Here is a 20809-nt window from a genome sequence, read left to right as displayed (position 1 = left end):
TATCAATTCTATCAATCATGCACATCTTGTATTCAGCAACATAGTTTATCCTCAAACAATGGTCTAATGGCAGACTTTTACGGAATTGTATCTATTTAATATTTTTAGTAGAAAAGCCAAGGAGTTGCTATTTATTGTTGTCCCCACCCCCTTCTCCAGACAATTCCCATCATAAAATGTCAGAGAAACTAGACGAGAGCCATGCTATGTCCACCTGTGTTCCATATATTGGGCTTATAGGCTGGTCTCTGTTGCATATTCCACTGTTTTGTATAGCCCCTTTATCACAGTCACCATTCTCCAGTCTCAATGGGCTTCACGCCCATTTTTGGCAAGCAACCAAGGCAGGGAAACATCCGTTGGGGATAACCTTGAGGAGGAACTCACAGAAGAAGCACCAGGATTGTATTAAACACCCAACGGGCAGATCAGTACTGATAATAAAACTGAAAGCTAGTGGTTAGGGTCTTTGACTCAATGCTGAATGGTTCTGTTCCCTGTCGTCTGCTGACGTTGTCGGTATCCTTGAGCCACCTGGCTTGTGCATTACAGCATCACTGTCACTTCGGTTGAAAAAGCGTCTGCTAAACGATGAATTGATAGTACATTATGAAAATGTAAAGAAATAAAAGGAAGCTTACAAAGTCTAATAACATTTAATAATGGTCATAATATGTTATAAGTTCACAGAAATGGAATGGTATTAAATCATGATGTTGAAATTAAAGCATCAATTACAGTAACAGTGACCTTTAACACCATCGGGTTTGGATTTTTGATGGAATGTCACCGTCTATTGCTTCGGATGACTCATACGTACAAACATCAACAAACGTCCAAGGAGAGAGAGATACCTCAACTGAAACGTAAAATATTCCATTAGGAACCACTGATGGGTCTGCGGTATCCATAGCATTGGGAAAGTCCAGGTGACCCGATGGGGAACTGGAAACGGAAGAAGAACAGTGGTTCTTAGCTCCACAGATGACGTGAAAGTGTCTGTACGGGTCACAGAGAGGCTTCATTAAATGCTGTTGCTTGGTTGTTTCATGTCAGGATGGAAAAAAACAACCAGAAGGAGATCTGACTGCACTGTATCCGTATCACCAACCGTCCTGCCAAATGGGACCTTTCAGACGACCTGCATTTTCAACTCCAAATTGTTCCATGTATTCAGAAGGCTTCCCGTGCCTATAATCTGACAGCAATTTATGGTTCACTTGCAAACTATGGAATCATGTATTACTCATACGTTACCGTATTTATATTTATATATATATATATATATATATATATATATATATTCACTTATTTTAGGAGGAAAATGAAAGGCCTATATATATATATATATGTATATATATATATATAGGCCTTTCATTTTGGTCTCTGAAAAAAAGGAAAATAAACTAACAAAGCACAAAGTACGCCACCTTGTGAGTGTTGAGGGAGCTCTTAGGATGGGAGCGAACGGCTGACTCAGAGGTAATGCCCTGTTTCTGGGAAACGCAAAAGCTCTCTTTTCTGCGAAATTCTCGCGGGGGCTTCAACCTAAACAAACCTATTCTGTGTGAGCTCAGTTTGATAGATTCACATGATCGTAGGTAGGATACGAGAAAACCTTCAGACTTCATTTCACAGGCATAGATTGTCAATGTTTTTCTTTTTCTCTCCCCCGCCAAGCCAACACACTCAGGAAGCGTGTGCACACGTGCACAAGTGCACGCTCGCCAGGCGCGGCCGCCAGTCTCCCCTCCGGAGTGACAGATGGACGGGGCTAATATCATAATTAAGCACCTACCAGCCGACGGTTCCTGTTTACCGCGCCGTTGCTAGGGAGTGACATCAGCTGATCCCTCCTCCCCCAGCCCCACCCCCCTACTCCACTCCACCTCCATGCGTGCTCTAATCCTTTCCCTCTCTCTATCTCTCTCTCTCTCTCTCTCTCCCCTACTCCGTCGCTCCCTCACACCACTCACTCACTCACTCACTCACTCACTCTTTCTCTCTCTGAGACGCGCGGACGTGCAAAGGGAGTGGGCAGACAGAAAGAGAGAGAGAGAGAGACACACACACACAGACAGACGGAGAAAGAGAGAGGGACAGATAGAGAGAGAAAGACCAACAGAGAGAGAGAGAGAGAGAGGGACTGGGAGAGAGAGAAGAGGCGCGTGGCAGACAGCGCTCGGCGAGAGAGTCAGCATGGTCTAAACAGCCCGAGTCGGAGGCAGCAGCAACAGGCGCTGCTTCCCCCTCCGCTCCACACACCGGCGCAGCCTCCCGCCACCACTAACCCGCTGGACCTATCCACACCCTGCGCCCGCGGGACACACGCGGACAGCAGCTCCTGCCCCCCTCGTTGAGGGACAGAGGGGTAGGTGGCCAGGAGTAGGGGGGAAAGGAGTTTTTTGGGTGTGTTCTTACTTATTTTGGAGCAGGAAGGTGGGGAGAGAGGGGGCCCCAGTTTGGGTTGTTGCGCGGCTGTGACTCTTGTGCTTGTTTGTGTTTGGAGTTGACCAGGGTGAGGAGGGGGCGGGCAGGGGGTTGCCCGGTCGTTGAAGGGGAAGGGGTGGGGGGGGGTGGGGGGGAGTTGTCCCCAAGGCGACGAGGTGAGGTGTGTGCGGCCGGGAGGGGGGGCGTGGAGGGGGTGGAGGGGCAGGGGGTGCCCGCTCGGTGAGAGGTAAAAGGGGGCAAGGGGGGGGGGGCAGTGGGTGGTGGTCGGCGGGGGGGGGTGGGGGGGGGCGGAGAAGAAGAGGAGGAGTAGAAGGCGACCGCATGCATGACACAACGCAAAGGCGACAAGCCAACCATCAGCATCCAGGAGCACATGGCCATAGACGTGTGCCCCGGCCCCATCCAGCCCATCAAGCAGATCTCCGACTACTTCCCCCGCTACCCCCGGGGTCTGCCCCCGCAGGCCGTGGTCGCTGCCGCCGCCGCTGCCTCGGCCGCCGCAGCCTCAGCGGCCGGCGCGAGCCCGTCCGGGTCCCCGCGCTCCAACTTGTCCACGTCGTCGGGCTGCTCCGCGGCGGCAGGGACCGGCGGGGGCGGGGCCGACTCGGACAGCGACCCCGGCCAGTTGGACCGCACCGGCGCCACCGCCAGCTCGTCGTCGTCCCCGCAGCAGCAGCAGCAGCAGCAGGCGGTCCGCAAGGAAGAGGAGCCCGACGTGGAGGGATACGACTCGGACGACTCCAGTGAGTAGACGCCAGCTCCTAGCCCCCTCTTGCCTTCTTTCTTCTTCTTCTCTGCTTTTTTTCTTTTTTTGTGAGCTTTACCTGATATCGTCTGCTGCCAGCCCCACCACCCCACAAACGCACCCCTTTTCTCCCCTTTTCTCCCTTTTCTCCCCCAAATTCTTTTGGCACTGGTTGCCAGGCATCAGCCGCATGCCTCCACTTTCTCCCTCTTTCTGTCTCTCTCTCACTCCATCGCTCTCTTTCTATCCATCCTTCTCTCTCAAACCCGCTCAATCTCTCTCTCTCCGCCCCTCACCCAATCCCCCTCCCATACATGCCTCCACCATCACAGACACCTGGCTGGAGCTTATGTGTGTGTGTGTGTGTGTGTGTGTGTCCATGCATGCGTGACAATCTGTGTGTGTGTGTGTGTGTATCCATCCGTACATGCGTGTCAATCTTTGCTTGTCAATATGTGTGGATCTGTGTGTGTGTGTGTGTGTGTGTGTATGTATGTGTGTGGAGTGACCAACTGTTGCTGCTGGCAGGGAGGAGGACTGAAGCCTCTCTCGTCTTTATCGGTAGCCCTTCTAATCAGCACGCACACAGTCAGCCAATGACACGCAGGGATTTCCACCCATAGCCATGACTGACGATTCAAAATGAGGATCCCTGAGGAACCTATCCTGCTATGTATTTGTATGTGAAAAGAAAAAAGGCCTCGTGTTTTTTGATTGATGTTGATTCAGAGCATGCTGCCGTCCAGTGTCCCCGGGGGGGGGGGGGGGGGGGGGGGGGGGGGGGGTCTGGGAGAACCATGGGCTCACAGCGCAGAGCTTACGCTCAGCAGGCCAGTATTAGTAGCAGGACTTTCCCTGCCCCTCACACACCGAGTGACTAGTTGTGTGGATCTGTAGATACACTGAGTCTCTGGGAAGCAGGTGTATGTGGGTGTGTGTGGGAGTGTGGATGTGTGTTGGTGTGTGTGTGTGTGTGGGGGGGGGGGGTGTAGGGGATGGGGGTCTTAGCGGGGTGGTCTCACCTGTACATAAAAAGACAGGGAATTATAGCCAATCATTCTTTGTGTGAGTCTCTGTGTGCCTCTTGTATGTGATTGTGTGTTTGTGCGTGCTTTTGTGTGTGTGTGTTTGTGCGTGTGCATATGCACGTGCGCGTTCACATTCAACATTAACATGTGGACACTGGACAACGGGTTCTCTCTGCAAGGAACCCTCACAACACCTGTTACATTCTGCCTCTCCAACTGTAGACAATCTAAAGTGGTAAAATTACAACCAAGCCACAATGGAGACGGCTCACCCCCATGCCAGCATCAATCAAAACACTTTTCAATGGCTGAAAACCCATCATTGCAATCGTCCCTTTCTATTCACAAGCACCACACATAGCACTGGCTACCTGTTGCACACAGCCAGCCCAAGACACGTGAGTGTGTGATGATATGCGCTGGGGATTTGAACGTTGCGTACTTTTGTGCCAGCGCCGCAACACAACCTGCTCGTCTCTCTCCCCGCAGGAGGTTTGGAGACAGCTCACGGGTCAATGTGGAACACGAGCGAAGCCTCCCCCCCACCACCACACCCAGGGGAGGTAATCCGCCCAGAGTGACATGCACGCAGAGGCTTAGGGGGAGCCTCTAATCCAGAACTGCACTAAGGTGGTGGTGGTGGTGGTTGGGGGGGGGTGGTACTGTAGATTGTCAGGCCACAGGCGGGTTATGCGTGGACTGTGACAGATGTTGATCGTCTGTGACCTGCTACGGGCTTAAGCGATGGTATAACAAGAGCAGGAGGCGGAGGGGAGAGGAGTAGGGCAGCGTTTTTCTGAACTGAAAGTGTGAAAATGCTTTTACCAGTGCTCGACCGCTCATAATGAATCCAATTGAATCACTGGCAAAAAGTGTTGCTTTTCACATTTATTTATTTTTGCAGTATTTGTTCGTAGTCGAGGCCCGAGCTGGCAGCACATTCGTTGATGCGCAATGGGAATTAAAATAATAATGGGGATAATTATTTTAATAATTAATACATTTCATCAACACAATTTGTTGATGATAACACTTCTTTTCTTTTTGTGGGCAATGCAGTTGTCCTTTCCTTAAACCTTAAACTGCGTCACAAATGGGATTAGGTGGCATGGAAACCCCTTTTATGTGGAAGTGGAATTTGGTTGATTGAAACATTTGTCTTAATAATCCCCTGTATATTTGCCTAGCATGCTAATGGCGGTGCTCCTTTAGGAACCGTGGGCACAAAAAAGCCTGCGGCGACTGCCACCTTCTTTTGTGCGGCAGGCAATTAGGACGACGGCATTTGCTACCCCAAACATCCTCCTTCAATCATGTCACCGACACCTAAAGAGTCATCCGCCGCATGGGGAATTACCTCGTGTCACTTCCACTCCATAAATCCGCGACGGCGGGGGTGGTGGCGAGGGGGGGAGCCGGGGTGGTGCTATCAGACACAGCGGACAGCAGAGGGGGGGGGGGGGGGGAGAGAGATGCATTAATCTCGCCAGCCAACAGCAAAATTATTTATCAATGGGAACGAGTAAAACAAAAGGCTTTTCTTTTAAACAGTATGCATCTAGACATAGATGTATAGATGACTATATGCTAGATAACATAGACAACTTTATGCTCTGTAAGGTGACCTTGGGTGTCTTGAAAGGCGCCCTTTAAATTAAATGTATTATTATTATTATTATAGACGCAGAAGATGAAGCTTTCAGAGATCTATTCTTTGACCTTTAGGTAGGCTTAGTCCCCAATAACAATCCCATTTAGTTTAGTCTGCAATGTTTTTTTCATGCAGGCTACTCGCTAGGGAAAAGGGAACATCCATGGTTATACATGCATGATTATATTGTTTAAGGACAATTTGCCCAGTTCCTTCCTTCATCCTAAGTTTGGACGAGTCTAAATGTGTGTAGTTATCCTAATTAGAGGAAAAGAAATGCTTGGATATTTTCAGAGAGGCTAAAATTACAAAATCCAGCGGGGGCTGAAGCCCCACTAAATAGGGTCTCAAATCCCAGCGGAGAAGCGGAACAAAAACAGCACGAGCCGGTACAGTCGGTAAGCACAACAACAAGCCACGAGGTCTGATGCAACCTCGGAGCCCGAGCGTGGATCCCCTGCCACAGCGCTGCCGGGCGCCGTGGGAGCAGAGCCACAGAAGAAGACGACCTTATCTCCCTGGTCGATGCAGCAAAACAAACGCATCGTTGCAGCAACAGCGTGAGCGATGAGCGACGTCCGCAGCCAGGGGAGGGGGGGCTGAGGGGAGGGGGGTATGACGGGGGGGCTATCTCTGGACTGCACCCATGAGCACCGTTCAAAATGTTTAAGAGTTTCCCCTCTGCGAGCTTGGCTAGGTGCATCCCAAATGGGGTTGTTGTTTACCAAGTAGAAGTAGTTCACGCTGGGAGCGAAACTAAAGCAAAATATATCTTAATTTCCTGCCAAGAAAAATGAAGACACTATACTTTGGATATACTTTATCTAACCCATGAAACATCGTGGCATAAGTTGCCATGATGTTGGAATCTGTGGTTGGAATTGGGACCAATGTTTGATACACGCTTCTTCAAAAGTACATAAAATAAAGGCTGTTTGGGTGTCTATGTAGCAAAGCATTGCCTGGTTCAGGGCCTGTTTGTAAAAATGAAGCACTGTCTGAACACTGTGCTTGAGGAACAGCCTGTGAAACACTGTCTTAACACTGTGCTTGAGGAACAGCCCGTGAAACACCGTCTTTACACTGTGCTTGAGGAACAGCCCATGCTTTATGCGTAACAAAATCGAATCGTCAACATACTCTCCATGGCTGCATTCTTCTAATCCTCTGTCAGTCCGTCTTCTAGACTCACGGTTCAACATGACTGGCTGCCTTTTCGTCTTCTTAATGCCATCTTTATTTTTTACACGTAGCCGTCGGCCTCTGATCTTTCTCTGGTCTTCCCCGGCTTAGAGGGACTCCCCGCAGCGCAAAGTCTTTGGTTTGAAACTGATCAGAGCCTCTTTAGCAAACGGAGTTTGCATAATCTCTGCTTGATAGCACAGTACCGTCCTCTCACCTTTGAAGATGTCTGGTAGACAGATAACTGATAGTATAGGAAGTGGAACCATGTCTATGAAGGTTGAATAGCGTGTTTTTTTCTGTAGTGTTGGTTGTGGTTGTAAAGCAAAAGGCGAAAAATAGCTCCATTTCACCAGAATGACCTTTCGGCCGGGTTTTGATTAGCTGGGTGCATTTGGATCTTCTCAGCGGAGCCCCTGTTGTTATGGTGAGCGGGGGAAGGAATGTCTTGTCTGTGTTTTTTTTTTTGTTTGCTTGTGAGTTTTACAATGCAAGGCGACGGTTTACCAAGTTGTCTCTCGTAGTCTCAGGTCTTTGCTCGATTGGGATGCGCTCAAATATCTGCAGTTATCCGTTCCCTGCCCTCCTGGGGACGGTGGTTGTGCTGGAGTTCGGAAGGTGTGTGCTTGTGGATGGGGGGGGGGGGGGGATCCGCCTGCTCCCTGATGAAACAAATCATGCAGTGATCTCTCCATCCCCCCCCCCCACCCGCTGCCAGAGGCCCGCTGGCTCATCTGCATAAACGGCACCGTTTCCCGTGATTCGTTGTGACGCCAACCTTGATTTTAATTGAAACGGAAAAGTGCAGCACCCGGTAAGTGTTCCCGCTCCCCCTGTGAGGGCCGCTAATCAAACCCAATCGGAGGTTCCGTAACTCTGCCACATCAATGAAGTGCCCTTCATGTGGTGCGGGAGGGGGGTGTTTGTGATGGGGTGGGGGTCCCGAGTCCGTGTGGGGTTTTCGAGTCGGGGAGGGGGGCTTCCTGGCTGGAATCTGGTGTTACCCGAGCGCCATCGGGTCACGCAGCCTCCCACCTCCCGGGGTTGGGGGTGTTTTTGTCAGAGAGAACGCCTTGGAGTCATGTAGGCGAGAGAGAGAGGAGCTGAGGGAGCAGGGGGGAGAGAGAGAGAGAGAGGCGGCCTGTGCACTCACCTCACCTCTCTCACTCCGCGATCGACCAGAGTCTTGCCGGGGGTAACGCTTTGGTCCATTTTCCCCCGAGTCCCTGAACGGGCCTTGAACGATTCACCTGCCATTCTGAACCACTGAAGGATGGCTGCTCTGGAGCCCGAGAGCGCTAAGCAAGTGTGGGTAGTGTTGCTGCTTTTTCCCCCTCCGTGGGGAATGCTCCAGTTGAGCTTGATGAACGCACTAAGCTGTAACTGTGCTACAGGGCGGAACATATCCCACCAGACATGTTGTCTGAAGACAACACCGGCCATTAGGCACTTTCTCTCTATGACATCTGCGACTCTCCCCACCAGTAGGGAAGTGTATCGTGGGTTTTCATGTGCTCATTTTGTATGCATGATTGCGACACCGTACTTACATGACTGATTTGTCACAGTTTTCTATGTTTCTCTTTAGTATGTGTGGGGGGGGGGGGGGCTGGTTTCCTTTAGTTGTGGGTGCTATTTTCTGTGTCGAGCCGAGTGCACGATGCTTCCATGCCATGTGCACTCTAACATGGAGTGCTCTTTGAAACCGCCACATAAAGGAGTTAATTGCATGATTGTACTCGCTTGTATCGGCGGGGAGGGTCCGTTTAAACAACAGCTGTGTGCTCATTAGCCGCGGACCAAAGGGTGCATCAATACGGCTTAGCCAGAGCCCCGAGTGCCGCCTCCCCTAAAGCTCCAGCTTTTTCGTTATAGGAAAAATTTTCAGGGGTTCTTGGGGTGATTCGGTAAATCCTGCAGTTAAAAGAGAATATTCATGAGATCAACATAGGCATTGTAACAATGTGTTATGCAAAAATGAATTTCTCTCATTGCCTCTGAAACGGACCTCATGTTATGAATGTGTGAAAACCAGAGGGGGCTCTACGTGTATGTAATAGGCTATTGGGATACTGTATCACCGCCCCAGAGGATTAGAATGCAATTTATATTTTATTTTCACCTCACATACTAATTAACCACGATGGAGAATCATCTTCTCACTAATACTCCAATAAAATGGATCCAGTAATGATCAATTTACCGATCTCAAGTAAACGACATGTGATATCCCGTCTCCTTGGATCTTATCCACACCATTTCCAAACCTGAACGCTCCCTAGTTGTGCCACGGACGCTTTGTGGCAGCAACTAAAGATGGATTTTCGCCATCCTTATCCGGGGCCACAGAATTGTTTCGCTGGCCTTGAGTCTCCGCCGGTAAAGCATTCAGTCTTGACTCAGCCTCTGAATCCTCAATACCGACAATGCTTCTGTATTCCGCCGTCTATCACCGGTATGTACAAGCGCGAGTTCAGCCATTCAATAAAAGGTGCACAGACATGTGCTGTATGGTGTTTGTATAGTGTTGGAGAGAAGGTAATAAAAAATGTATTCTATTTTGATTTATTGCTTAAGTCGAATTTCCCTGCTACAAAGTGATTCCTTGCTCCAATATTGACCTGAGTATTGACTCCATCTCACCGAATAATTGAAAAGAGAAACCTTAAAGAATAATTGTATCCTCGGTTCACAACAGGTTACATATAAAACATGTTATTGGATAGCCTCGTTTAGCTTATCTGACACAAATGAATTCACATTCTGAGCTTACATATAGTGTCTCTAGCCTTTCTATGTTGGATGTTTGAAGGAACATCTGTTTGCCGAAATTCGCAGCAGACACCATGAGGGTGCTTTTACACGTCCAAGCCCATTCATGATGCCATTTCCATTTCATTTGAGCATTAAAAGCTTGAGTGACATTCCAAGTGGCGTTCAAGTATGGCACGACTACATCGTAATACATGAGGATCCAGGACTGGAGTGCTTTTGGCGACCTCGCATAAGTAGCTGCAGCCTCACTTGAGGGATCTTTTCAGGGAAATATTAGCCTGGGCAATGGCATCCGGGACAGACTGGATTCCTTTCATCCAGGACTAGAGGAAAATGTAATGCCATCATTGAATGTGTGGTCATTTTCCTCCTGTGTATGGAAGTAATATATTCAGTATATTTATGCTAAATAAAACCCCTATTTTGCAGGTTGGAAACAAAATCCATCAAAGCTATCAATTTGTTTTAGTCAGGGGCTGACTCTTCATCTGTGGTTTCTGGGGAATTGGGCATAGCCCATTCTGCCAGAATATCAATTTAATTGATTAATGGATTAATTAATCCTGAAAACGCAGACATGTAGGACCAGTCGGACTCTCCCGCAGGGCTGTTTCTGAATCGCAGTCCACCCCTGGTTTCAGAGCAGCCTGTGGGGGAAGATGATGGATTCAACATGGTGCGCGTTCTGCTGGCCGATGAAGAGCAGGCGAGCTCCGACACATTAGTGGCGTGAAACATACGTCCAACCTTTTTGTCGAACAGAAAAGGACAAATATAATTTGCATGTATATATTGTAGAGTTATTCATTTTTAAACTATTTTTCCAAATCAGCAGATGAACTACCAAGGGGCCGTGGCGCTACATTAAAGTGTTCCGCTTCATTATGGGCACTGATGTGCGGCTAATGAGCTGGCGGCATAGCGTATATATAAACATTTAAGCTAACACATGACATCCTTGCTAAGTACATTTACACGCTTTAGTATGCAACTGGTCTCCCTATGAGCACTTGTGGTAATTATACATTTAAACACTTGTAGATAGGGAGGGCCCAAGAAGAAACAGCACATTAAAATACACGATTTGTCGACCCATGGTAGACTTCATTTATAGTGCATATTATTAAGAGTCGTTTTGCTTTGGTTGTCGGTGACAAGTTACGCGCTCTTATTCTCTAACCACCGGCTAGGGAGTAAATGATAAAAAATGGGTTACTTCAAGTTCGGTCACAGCTCCTCTCTGCGCTCCTTCCTTTCTAGGCTTTAGAACGATGCACAAAGGGAGAATTGGTCAGTTAAGTCTTGGAAATGAACGATTTTACTTTCCTGTCCTCCAGGGCCCTCGTTCTCGGCGGCTGGGTCGTGACTCCAGCCTTGAGTCGCATCGACAGAGCTGAGATTCCCATCATGACAAAGAGGGGCCCTACCTGATGAGGTGCGAGAGAAAAAGTAAATGTTCTCTAATACTGTCTGAGCCCGCCTTAGCTTGTCAGTAAATATCACACCCAATAGGGAGATTGTGAACAGCTTCAAACATGGCCTGAGCATACGATAGCTGTAGAGTTATCTACTGCTAATTGTTATTGTAAATAACACATGAAGTGTTATTTACAATAATGAACCATTAATTAACATAATTTCATGCAGAAATATGTGTTTACTAACAATTAACTAACCTTTTATTAGTCCACACCTCAATTAAAGTGTTTCACATTGTAGGTTTAAATGGTTTATTCAAAAGCACAGAAAAGAGAGAAACAGTCACTGCTTAAATCTGCTTAATAATCTTTTATTACTACTCGCGGTCAGTGTCTCCTCAAATTCAAGGTGTTTACCTTGATGACCCATCACACCATTGCTTCATGCAAAGAGAGATTTGGTATGACAATAATATTATCATAAATATCTCTTAGAAGGTGAAACCTGGCAGGTATTCCGTGTTTTAAAAGACCACCCTGTTCACCTTCACTTCCAGTCTAAGCATCAATACAGGAATCATCTGCTGAAAATAACACGTTGATCAAACACAAAGTAATCAATTGTATGCTTGGGTTTTTTGAAAAAAAAAGACATTTTACTGGACATGATCCTTACCTGGTAGTCGTTACTAGTAACAAGAATGATTCAGGATACCTGGCTGACTTTAGCTTGTAGGAATCTTAATTAACATCCATGAATCTGTGTTAAAGGTGGTTTTAAAACATGATTGTGTTACTCTTGTGAATGTATGAAGTATAACTTTTGTGGCTTTTCCTTCTGGTGGTTATATTCTTTTTTGTGTTTTTTTTTGTCTTATTTCGGCCATAATTGAATTAGGGAACACTGCCTGCCACCAGTGGCTATTGTGTTGGCAGAGACAGATAGAGAACAATAAAAACAAACACAGACAGATGGAACAGTTCACAATAAGACCATTGTTGTGTGTTGCCTGTTTCTTCTTTCTGCCGTACTGAGAGCTTCAAGGACAAATCTGTTGCGCCGCTAGCTGGGGTGATAGCGCACACTAGCCCGTTTCTCTCGCTCTCTTACGTAAAAAAACGCTTGGCTCGACACTTTCAATACAGAATGGTGTAATCTCTCATATGTTGAAAGTCGAGATAGCCAGAGAATTCTCTGGGGGTATTTTCTGTGGGCTCATAGCTGTCCAGCCTTTTAGAGAGATATTGTCGTAAAATAGACTCATGAGAATAAATCAATAGTCATAAAGTATATTATGAAGACGGGTTCTGCTGTATACTGTGCTGCCTGCACAAGTCAACAAAATGAAAGGCGGTGGTCGGATTTAGCTTCGAGCTTGTACGAATATGCATTTTGTGATGTATATTCGTTAGTATATATATATATAAATATATATTAGTTCCATCTGTGTGTTTAATGTGTAGAAGGCCACATCCTCCATCTCAATATGAAACCCTAATGTGTGTTTGACAGAACTACCCCTTTTTTGAACATATTCAAATAAACTATTATAATGCAATATATTTAACAATGTCTGTTGTTTTATTGAAAGGCAAACACAAGGCACATTTAGTTGTATTGCACATATCTACCGATTCAGAGACCATAGTGCCTTTTCTCGAAAGTCTCTTTATCTTCATCTCACAAACTTGTGCATAGCATCGTCAGCACACAAATCGATAAGCAAGTTAATCTGTTTGTATATACTCTTGTATATCTTATTACTTTTGGCTCCAGTTAAAATAATTTATGATGGATTCCCTTTTGGGTTTACCCATTGATGGCACACCCAATCCACGTTTCCCCATAAATTTGAGTTTAGCATTCAGCATTCATTTATTTGAATTTCAATTATATTTAAACTCAGGGCTTTAATCCATGTATGCATGTACAGCCTAGGTTCTTGGTTCTCAGATAAATATTCATGCATGAAGAGTGTGTGTGTGTGTGTGTGTGTGTGTGTGTGTGTGTGTGTGTGTGTGTGTGTGTGTGTGTGTGTGTGTGTGTGTGTGTGTGTGTGTGTTTTTTAAAAGGATGGCCTAGAGAAATGTTAAAGCATGAACGGCTGGATTCACACTTTATGAAGAGAGGTTTTTCTTCTGGGGGGAGGCAGGCACCATATATATCTGGGGTTGTATGAAAGTAAAGTACAGAGCACACACAAGGATCTGACTGGGTGAATCTGCTAGCCTTGTGTGGATCAGGGATAATTTAAACATGGTCTAGACTCTAGAGAGAGAGAGAGAGAGAGCGCCATTGGTTCACAGCCGTGTCCGTCATGGGATTCTTTCCAGCGGCTTCTCGCGGCTGAAGTGAAAAGATTGGGGGAATGGATGTTGAGGCATGGAAGATGTAGCGGTGGCGGTGGCGGCGGTGGTAGTGGGTCTAATCACAAGCTGGGCAGAACTCAGATAAATCCTCCGGGCTGCATGGCAAGTGTCCCACATCCCTATCTGGAGAAAATAACCCCTTAAAGAAGGCCCAGTACCACCAAAACAGTAGGGTACATATAGGGTATATATAGTAGTGGACTTGGGTCAATGAATGATGAAAAACAGGTTCTTCAACTAAACCAACAAATCGGCCAAACTAGAACTAGGAAGGTCTCTTTATATATTGATGTGTTTGTCAAAGAACACTGGATGGATGAGGAGAACTTTCCATTGTGTTACACTGTGCCTATACTGTTTCTATACTGTGTAGAGATTGGACTGTGCTGCCTTTGAATCAGCCTTTTTTTTCCGAGATTCATTGTATTCCATGAAATGCGTTCTTGCATTTCCCGCATGCTATTTTGTTGACCGAATGCGGTTGATCTGATTTGTATTATAGCCCATTATCCCATTAACAGCATGGAAAAATGTCTCCGGATGTGATAAATGAATGTACAGTTTTAGAGGCCCGTTCTAGTTCCCGTCCCAGAGTCTGTTGAACGATAAACACTCAGCCAAGACAGCTCGTAGAAACAGAGAGTTTTTTGCCTTTTTCAGACGAGGATTTAATAAGCGTATGCTAGAGACGGTTGCTAATTTACTGATGTACAAGAACTACAGGGCAGCTTAGCAGCAGTCTAAGGTGATTCCAGTCATTAGTCACACATGAGATTGCGATCGCTTATCAAGCCAGTCGAGGAGGGGAGAAAAAATGGCATCTAAGGGAAAGTAATTATCAAATGCCACAATCAGTTCAACACATTGAAAATTAAAACTCGTCCCCGTTTTCATTAACTTTTTTTCAATTTTTCTTTACACATTTGGACACCATACAAATACACAATTTTAATGACTCAAAGCCCTGTTGAACTTTGATTGTCCCGGTCATTTCCAATTAAACCCAGGGTTCATTGTCATTTGGTTTCCTCACTCTTGTCTCCCAAAATAAGAGCGTGCCCATCTCTAATTATTCCTCATTTCCTTATCCACCGAACTTTGTTTTGTGTGCTCTCTGGTAGAGTGAAGGCACTCCAGCCGCCCTCCCCACTCCCCCTCTCCCGCCTCCCCCACTACCCCTCTCCCATCTCCCCCTCTACCCTCTCAGAACCATAATTGTGTTAATTCCCCAGATGGAGCCCCCATCTATTCTACTCTGCAGCACTTGATGTTAGCCGACTCGATGCTATTTTGCCTTGCGTTTCGTCCGAGTTAGTCAATTACAGTTCTCCTCTATCGTTTAAACACGTTTTCTGAAACTATAGCTACATTTCTCAAAACTCTAAACACAAACCTGAGAAGAGTTAATAATTTTGTCAAAACTAAACAAATTCTTCTCAAAACAGATTTTTTTCACCAGACAGTAAACACAGCTATCAAATGAATATCTCTTAGAGAGCATCAATTAAACTTTGGTGTTATCAATTCAAAACACTTCCATCAAAATACTATTTAAATATGTTTTGGCTTTATAAGGCCATGTTACATATTCCAATGTATACAATGATTTAGAAATAGCTTTCTTTTTTAAAGTTGCAATTAGGTGGTACTTGTAGCATAAAGACTGTTGCCATATTGTAATACAATACTGTGAATATATCATATAAATTGACAGAATCGTATCAGAATAGGATACAATGCATATTTGTTTATCCAATGAGCTCCAATGGGCCAAACTCACAATCCGAGCTTCCCAGAGTCATACTGTACACCTATAGTTGATGCTGCAACATTGTTCTGACAATACACCGATGTTACCTATTTTGGTAAATAACAGTTCAGTAATTGCACTGATAATTGCAATTAAAAACACTACAGTAAGAAAATGGTCTTTTGGTGGATGTAATGTTGAAATCAGTGCAGGTAACAAAGCAAATATATTTTTTTTTACTGTAATACAATAAAATGTTGAGCTGAACTGACCCCTAACCCTTAAAAGCTTTTCGTAGGCCAACAAAAAATGTAAATATAAATGAGGTGAAACCAATCTACATGTAAATCAGTATGTACCCTATCTCCAATCCTGATCAGGCCAAAATACCTACAACACAGTAGAGCTCACCAAGTCGTCTTTAATGCTCTGACACATGATTGAAGTGTTTTGCCAGTTGAGTTTGAACAGGTGAGAAGTGAGTCCGACTTATTGGTAATTAGTTGTTGTGTTTTGAAGGCCAGTGTGATCCAGGTGAACCAAGTGTGCTGAATGATGAGATTTGTGCTTAGAGTTTAGCAAAAATGTGAAAACAGTGGAATTGTACTTAGAGTTTAGCAATTTGGAATCTTGTATTTGATACATGAGCTTCAAATTTTCAGAATTGTGTGCATAGTTCCATTTTTTGTGCGTATACAATCGAGCAAAACTGTAAACACATTATTTACAGCACGCCATGCAGACAAATCCTTGATCCACACCAGTGGGAGACAAAGGAACCATGCAGTTGGAATAAAATATTCAATAATGACACACACATGCGTACACGCGCACACAAACACACACGCTTCCCGACATAACGGAGGACATATGAATGGCACTCTATACAATTTCTAGACAGATCGTTGGTATAGCAACCATGTTTCAAGGCCATCATTTTCCTTGGTACTTTCAAGAGACTTCAACAAATGCGCCGACGTCGTAGCTCCCGCTGCGTGTCAGAGCACTCGGAGGATAAGTGAGGCCACCAAGGAGTGGAGACCGAAATGTGCCTTATTTCTTTAACAACATTTTCCAAGTTTGTGCTTATCGCATCGATCACCTAAGCAAACAGGGTAAAGATGACATCAATGCAATGCTTGTTTTGTACCTACCTCGGTACTGGTGAATAGTTCACAGATGAAAGAACACATTTGTGTATTCTTTACTTTTTCTGAAATGAAATGCCCACACAATAGGCCTTTCGCACACAAACACACAAATATGCTAAAAATGTGGACGCACAAAGGCGAAAAAAAGCTGAAATGGAATACGCTGCCCCTGCAGAGTGTCCTTCGGTTGATTCTTCCTGAGGAATCCGTTGACTTTGAGAGGAAAAGGAAAGCGGAGAAAGATAAGCCAACTGATATTTAAATAGTGCCATTCAAAAAGGGAAACATAGAGGGAACAGAAGCTCTGCAGGGGATTGGTCGCCACACAAAGACAGGCAACTGGAGCCCTTTGCCAAAAAGACCCCTCTTAGAGGAGGCTTACACCTGAAAACAATTCAAAACCGTCTCAAGTGAAAAACTGGCTGAGGAGGTAAATAGCCACTTAAATGATCGGTTTCAAGTTAATTATTTAATAGAATGTCACACTTGGGTAGCATTTGTTAACAACAAGAATACTTGCAATCAAAGCAATTCTGGGAATCATCCTTCCTATATTAAAATATATAGTATGTTTATGTATAGGTTTATGTTACGATAATTCAGTCAACATTCATGGGCAACTAAATAGGGTGCCCAAATGCCCCGGTTGTAACTGACATTTTGCTGGGAGACAAAAAGGGACAGTTCATTTTTTTGTTGCAGTTGATCAAGTGGTCATCGAGCAAACATTTCAAGACGGCTTATCCAATCACGGCGAGGCCACGCTCAGATGGGCAAAGGGGGTAATCAAATAATCAACTCTAAAGGACACAACCTTTTAATTTTTGCCTCAAGATCAAATCTGAAGAGGCCTGTTAACTGGGGAAAAAGCAAGAGCCCTTACATTTTGGGTTCTGCAGTGCTGCCGGCTAATGCGTAACACATACATTCTTATGTGCTTAGTTAACGACTTACGATGAAACATCTGCTGTGCAGTCGAATCGATCCGTTCTATCAAATGAGAAAACACCAAACCTCCTTCACGATGTATTCCTGGTCGTGGTACGTTGAGCAGCACGACACCATTCAGTTCAACAGATCACGCCCATCTAGAAGGTGGCGAAGAACGTGACTCTCCCTGAATTCAATCCTTTACTTTGTGTGCTTTCTCCCTGTGGTGGTGTGTGTGGCGTAGGGGGGATGGTGCGGAGGGCAGCGTAACGATGCTTTCACATTCAAACCCCAGCGAGAGACAGACCCATCCGTCAGCACATCCCTGACAGCTGCTTATCGATCAGACGCACCTTTTATTTATTTATCTAAACTCTATCTGGGAGGGAGGGAGAGAGAGGGGCGGAGTGAGAGAGAGAGACAGAGATAGAGAGAGAGGGAGAGAAAGCGAGAGAGAGAGAGAGCGAGAGAGAAAGAGAGGGCTGGAATGAGGGAAGAGAGAGAGATAGAGGGGGAGCGAGTGAGGGAGAGAGAGAGAGAGAGAGAGAGAGAAAGAGGGCTGGAATGAGGGAAGAGAGAGGGATGGCGAGAGAGAGTGAGGGAGAGAGAGAGAGAGAGGGATGGAGAGAGAGAGAGAGAGGGATGAAGAGGAGGTGTCCACCAACACATGCCGCCTTATCTCTCAGGCATCAGCAGCACACCGTAAAGGGCCGTATCTTCCCCCACACACATGCATGCCTTCGGCCTGGCCCACAAACACAATCGGAGGGATGTGAACATAATCTGAGATGTGAACTCAACAGGCTGTCAGGTGATCTGCTGACTGCAGGGGGCCGGGTAGCTCCTGGCAAGGAGTCATGAATCATCTCCATTTATGAGACAGGCGCGTGTGTGTGTGTGTGTTTGTGTGTGTGTCTGTGTGCATGTGTTTGTTCCCAATTTCCCACAGGGAGAGGGGGTCGTGGTGGTGAGTGATGATGAGGTGATTTTAAAGATTAACCGGTAATCTCACAGGCACAACTGACACACACATACACACACAGGCGACAAAAGTGAACAGGCTGGCCGAATTTAGTTGGTGTATTTCTCTTTGTCTTTTTGTTTGAGCAGTAATGACCTAGCACCATTTGGAGGCTATCAAATGATGGACTGATTATCTCTACTCGCTCCAGGATTTGGGGCGATTCAGGTCTGAGCTGATTGATTTTGTAGGATATTGATGAGTTTCCCTAAGGCCTCCTTTTCCTGAGTGTTGACCTCATTAGACAGAAAACTCTTCGCATCTTTATTAATTAGTATAGGATTATGAAGAGTTCTTTAGTTATTTTGAGAAAACTTTTAGGTAAAAGAATATCCTGTTTATCAAATTCCCTTAACAAACCTGAAATGCAAATAAAAGGTAGGCACAAACATTTCTAATAACACAATACATTGCTATTTAACACACATCACCCCAAATAAAAAAATACAACGCCCAAAATGAAAATTGTTACTATGCCTGACCCAGGTCAATGTTGCCCCGCAATTTACTGGAGACAAAAAATAGTCTGCCATCCATTTCTCATTGGCCTCTCCCATTGGTTCCTAGCAACCAATGAGATTAGGCTGTCTGCTTCTCTGTGGTTTGGCAAGGCTTTGAGTAGAGACAGATACGATAATCATATTATGCAGACTTAATGCACGTATTCAAGCGCAGGAGATAAACTACTGTGGTCTCTGACACACTAGAAAGGCACACACACACACACACACACAAAGGCTCACACGCACACAGAATTCCCAGTGGTAAGAAGACTACAAAGAAATGCATATATTACTATTACAATGAGGTTTATTTTGCATAGGTGTTTGTGTGTGTGTCGTCCTTCACGCATGGGTGCGTGCATGTGCGTTCAAATGTGTGTGTGTGTTTGTGTGTGTGTATACGTATGTGGGTGCGTTTGTGTGTGTTAATGGGTACATATGATTGCGTGCATGCATGTGTATGAATACGTGCGCAAAGGTGCGTGTGTTTATCTGGCACGATGATGATCAGAGGGATCTAAGGGTTCACCGTGCACATAAACACATGTATGAAAACAGACATAGACCGAGGGGGGGGGGGTTGGGGTTGTCAGAGCTCCAGTGGCAGAGCCTTGTTGGCCTCACCACACCCACACACACACAGCGGGCCTAGTAATCAACAGTCACCGGCCTGAGCTGATCACAGAGCAAGATTAAGCAGTGCATCAATCAAGTAGCACTCCATCAGAGGGGAACGTTAGAGAGAGAGACAGAGAGAGAGACAGAGACGGAGAGGGAGAGAGACCGAGAGAGGGACAGAAACGGAGAGAAAGACGGAGAGAGAGAGAGGGAGACAGAGAGAAAGACAGAGAGAGACAGAGACGGAAAGAGAGAGAGGGAGAGCATAAGAGACAGAAAAGAGAGGGAATTAGTTAGAGAGAGAATGAAAGAGACAGAGAATGCGAGAGAGTGACTGACAGTCTGAGAGATACACACACACAAACAGAGAACAGAGAGAGAAACACTAGCTGTCGGCTCTGCGGGCAGGAGATACACTCACCGTTGTGTGACTCCTCTCTGGTCCGTCAACCACGACTACAAGGGATTTGATTTGGGTCGGGGTGGCAGATGTGTGTCCACATGTAATTTGATTTCATCACTTTGATAAAGAGTTATGTTGTGTGGGCGATGTGTGTTTTAAATGACCAAAAAAACACACTTGAACTGAGAACTTGTTGAATGCAGCCTGTAGCCTGAGTCGAGCTGAGCTAGGTCAAATGATTTGCATATCGAGTTTTCAATAGGCTGGCTAAGGCTTTCAAATGCATTGTCCTGTTTTTGCCCATCCACATTGCCTGAAGAAAAATAAACCAAGAAGTACGTCTGTGTCCTGAATAATGGGACATGCACCTGAATAGGCTGTACAATAGAACAGACATGCATGTTGCTCAGGGCAGGCCTAGGTAATGCACATGCAGGTATATTATTCTTCCTGACTGCCATAATGTTCATCATTATAAATCCGCCTCGGAAACGTTGCCGAATGTATGTCACTCTGAGGATGGCGCGTGCCCTGCATGGCTATGATGCGCGTCATGTTCGACCAACTGTGCCATTGAATACTAAACCGACATGTTTTGTATACAGTAGCCAGTGTCCGTCTCCTTGGATACGGAAGTCCCCCCTCCCCCTGGCTACTGTGTTGATGGACGGAGAAGGCGAAGGGATGCATGGAATTGTAAAATCATTTTGCCAACTAGAATATGTTTTATGTGTGGAAGGGGCCCAAATTGAATTTAGCATACATATTACATGTTGCACCTTTTTTCCTGAACGAAATCAATGGTGTTTTTTG

General features: G+C 45.7%; 1 protein-coding gene across 1 annotated transcript in view; it reads left to right on the top strand.

Annotated features, from left to right (window-relative positions):
- The first annotated feature begins 2720 nt into the window (after positions 1-2720).
- The window catches only part of doc2b (double C2-like domains, beta), a 60015-nt gene continuing 41926 nt past the window's right edge, over positions 2721-20809 (top strand). Inside the window, 3 exon segments of the mRNA XM_030362245.1 lie at positions 2721-2944; positions 2946-3101; positions 3152-3194. Coding sequence (XP_030218105.1) covers positions 2777-2944; positions 2946-3101; positions 3152-3194 — 367 coding nt within the window. The 5' untranslated portion in view covers positions 2721-2776.

This window comes from Gadus morhua, chromosome 7 (assembly GCF_902167405.1).
Source record: "Gadus morhua chromosome 7, gadMor3.0, whole genome shotgun sequence".
Classification (NCBI taxonomy): domain Eukaryota; kingdom Metazoa; phylum Chordata; class Actinopteri; order Gadiformes; family Gadidae; genus Gadus; species Gadus morhua.
The sequence above is the reverse complement of the archived record's forward strand: the minus strand, read 5'-3'. Positions and strand labels throughout refer to the sequence as shown.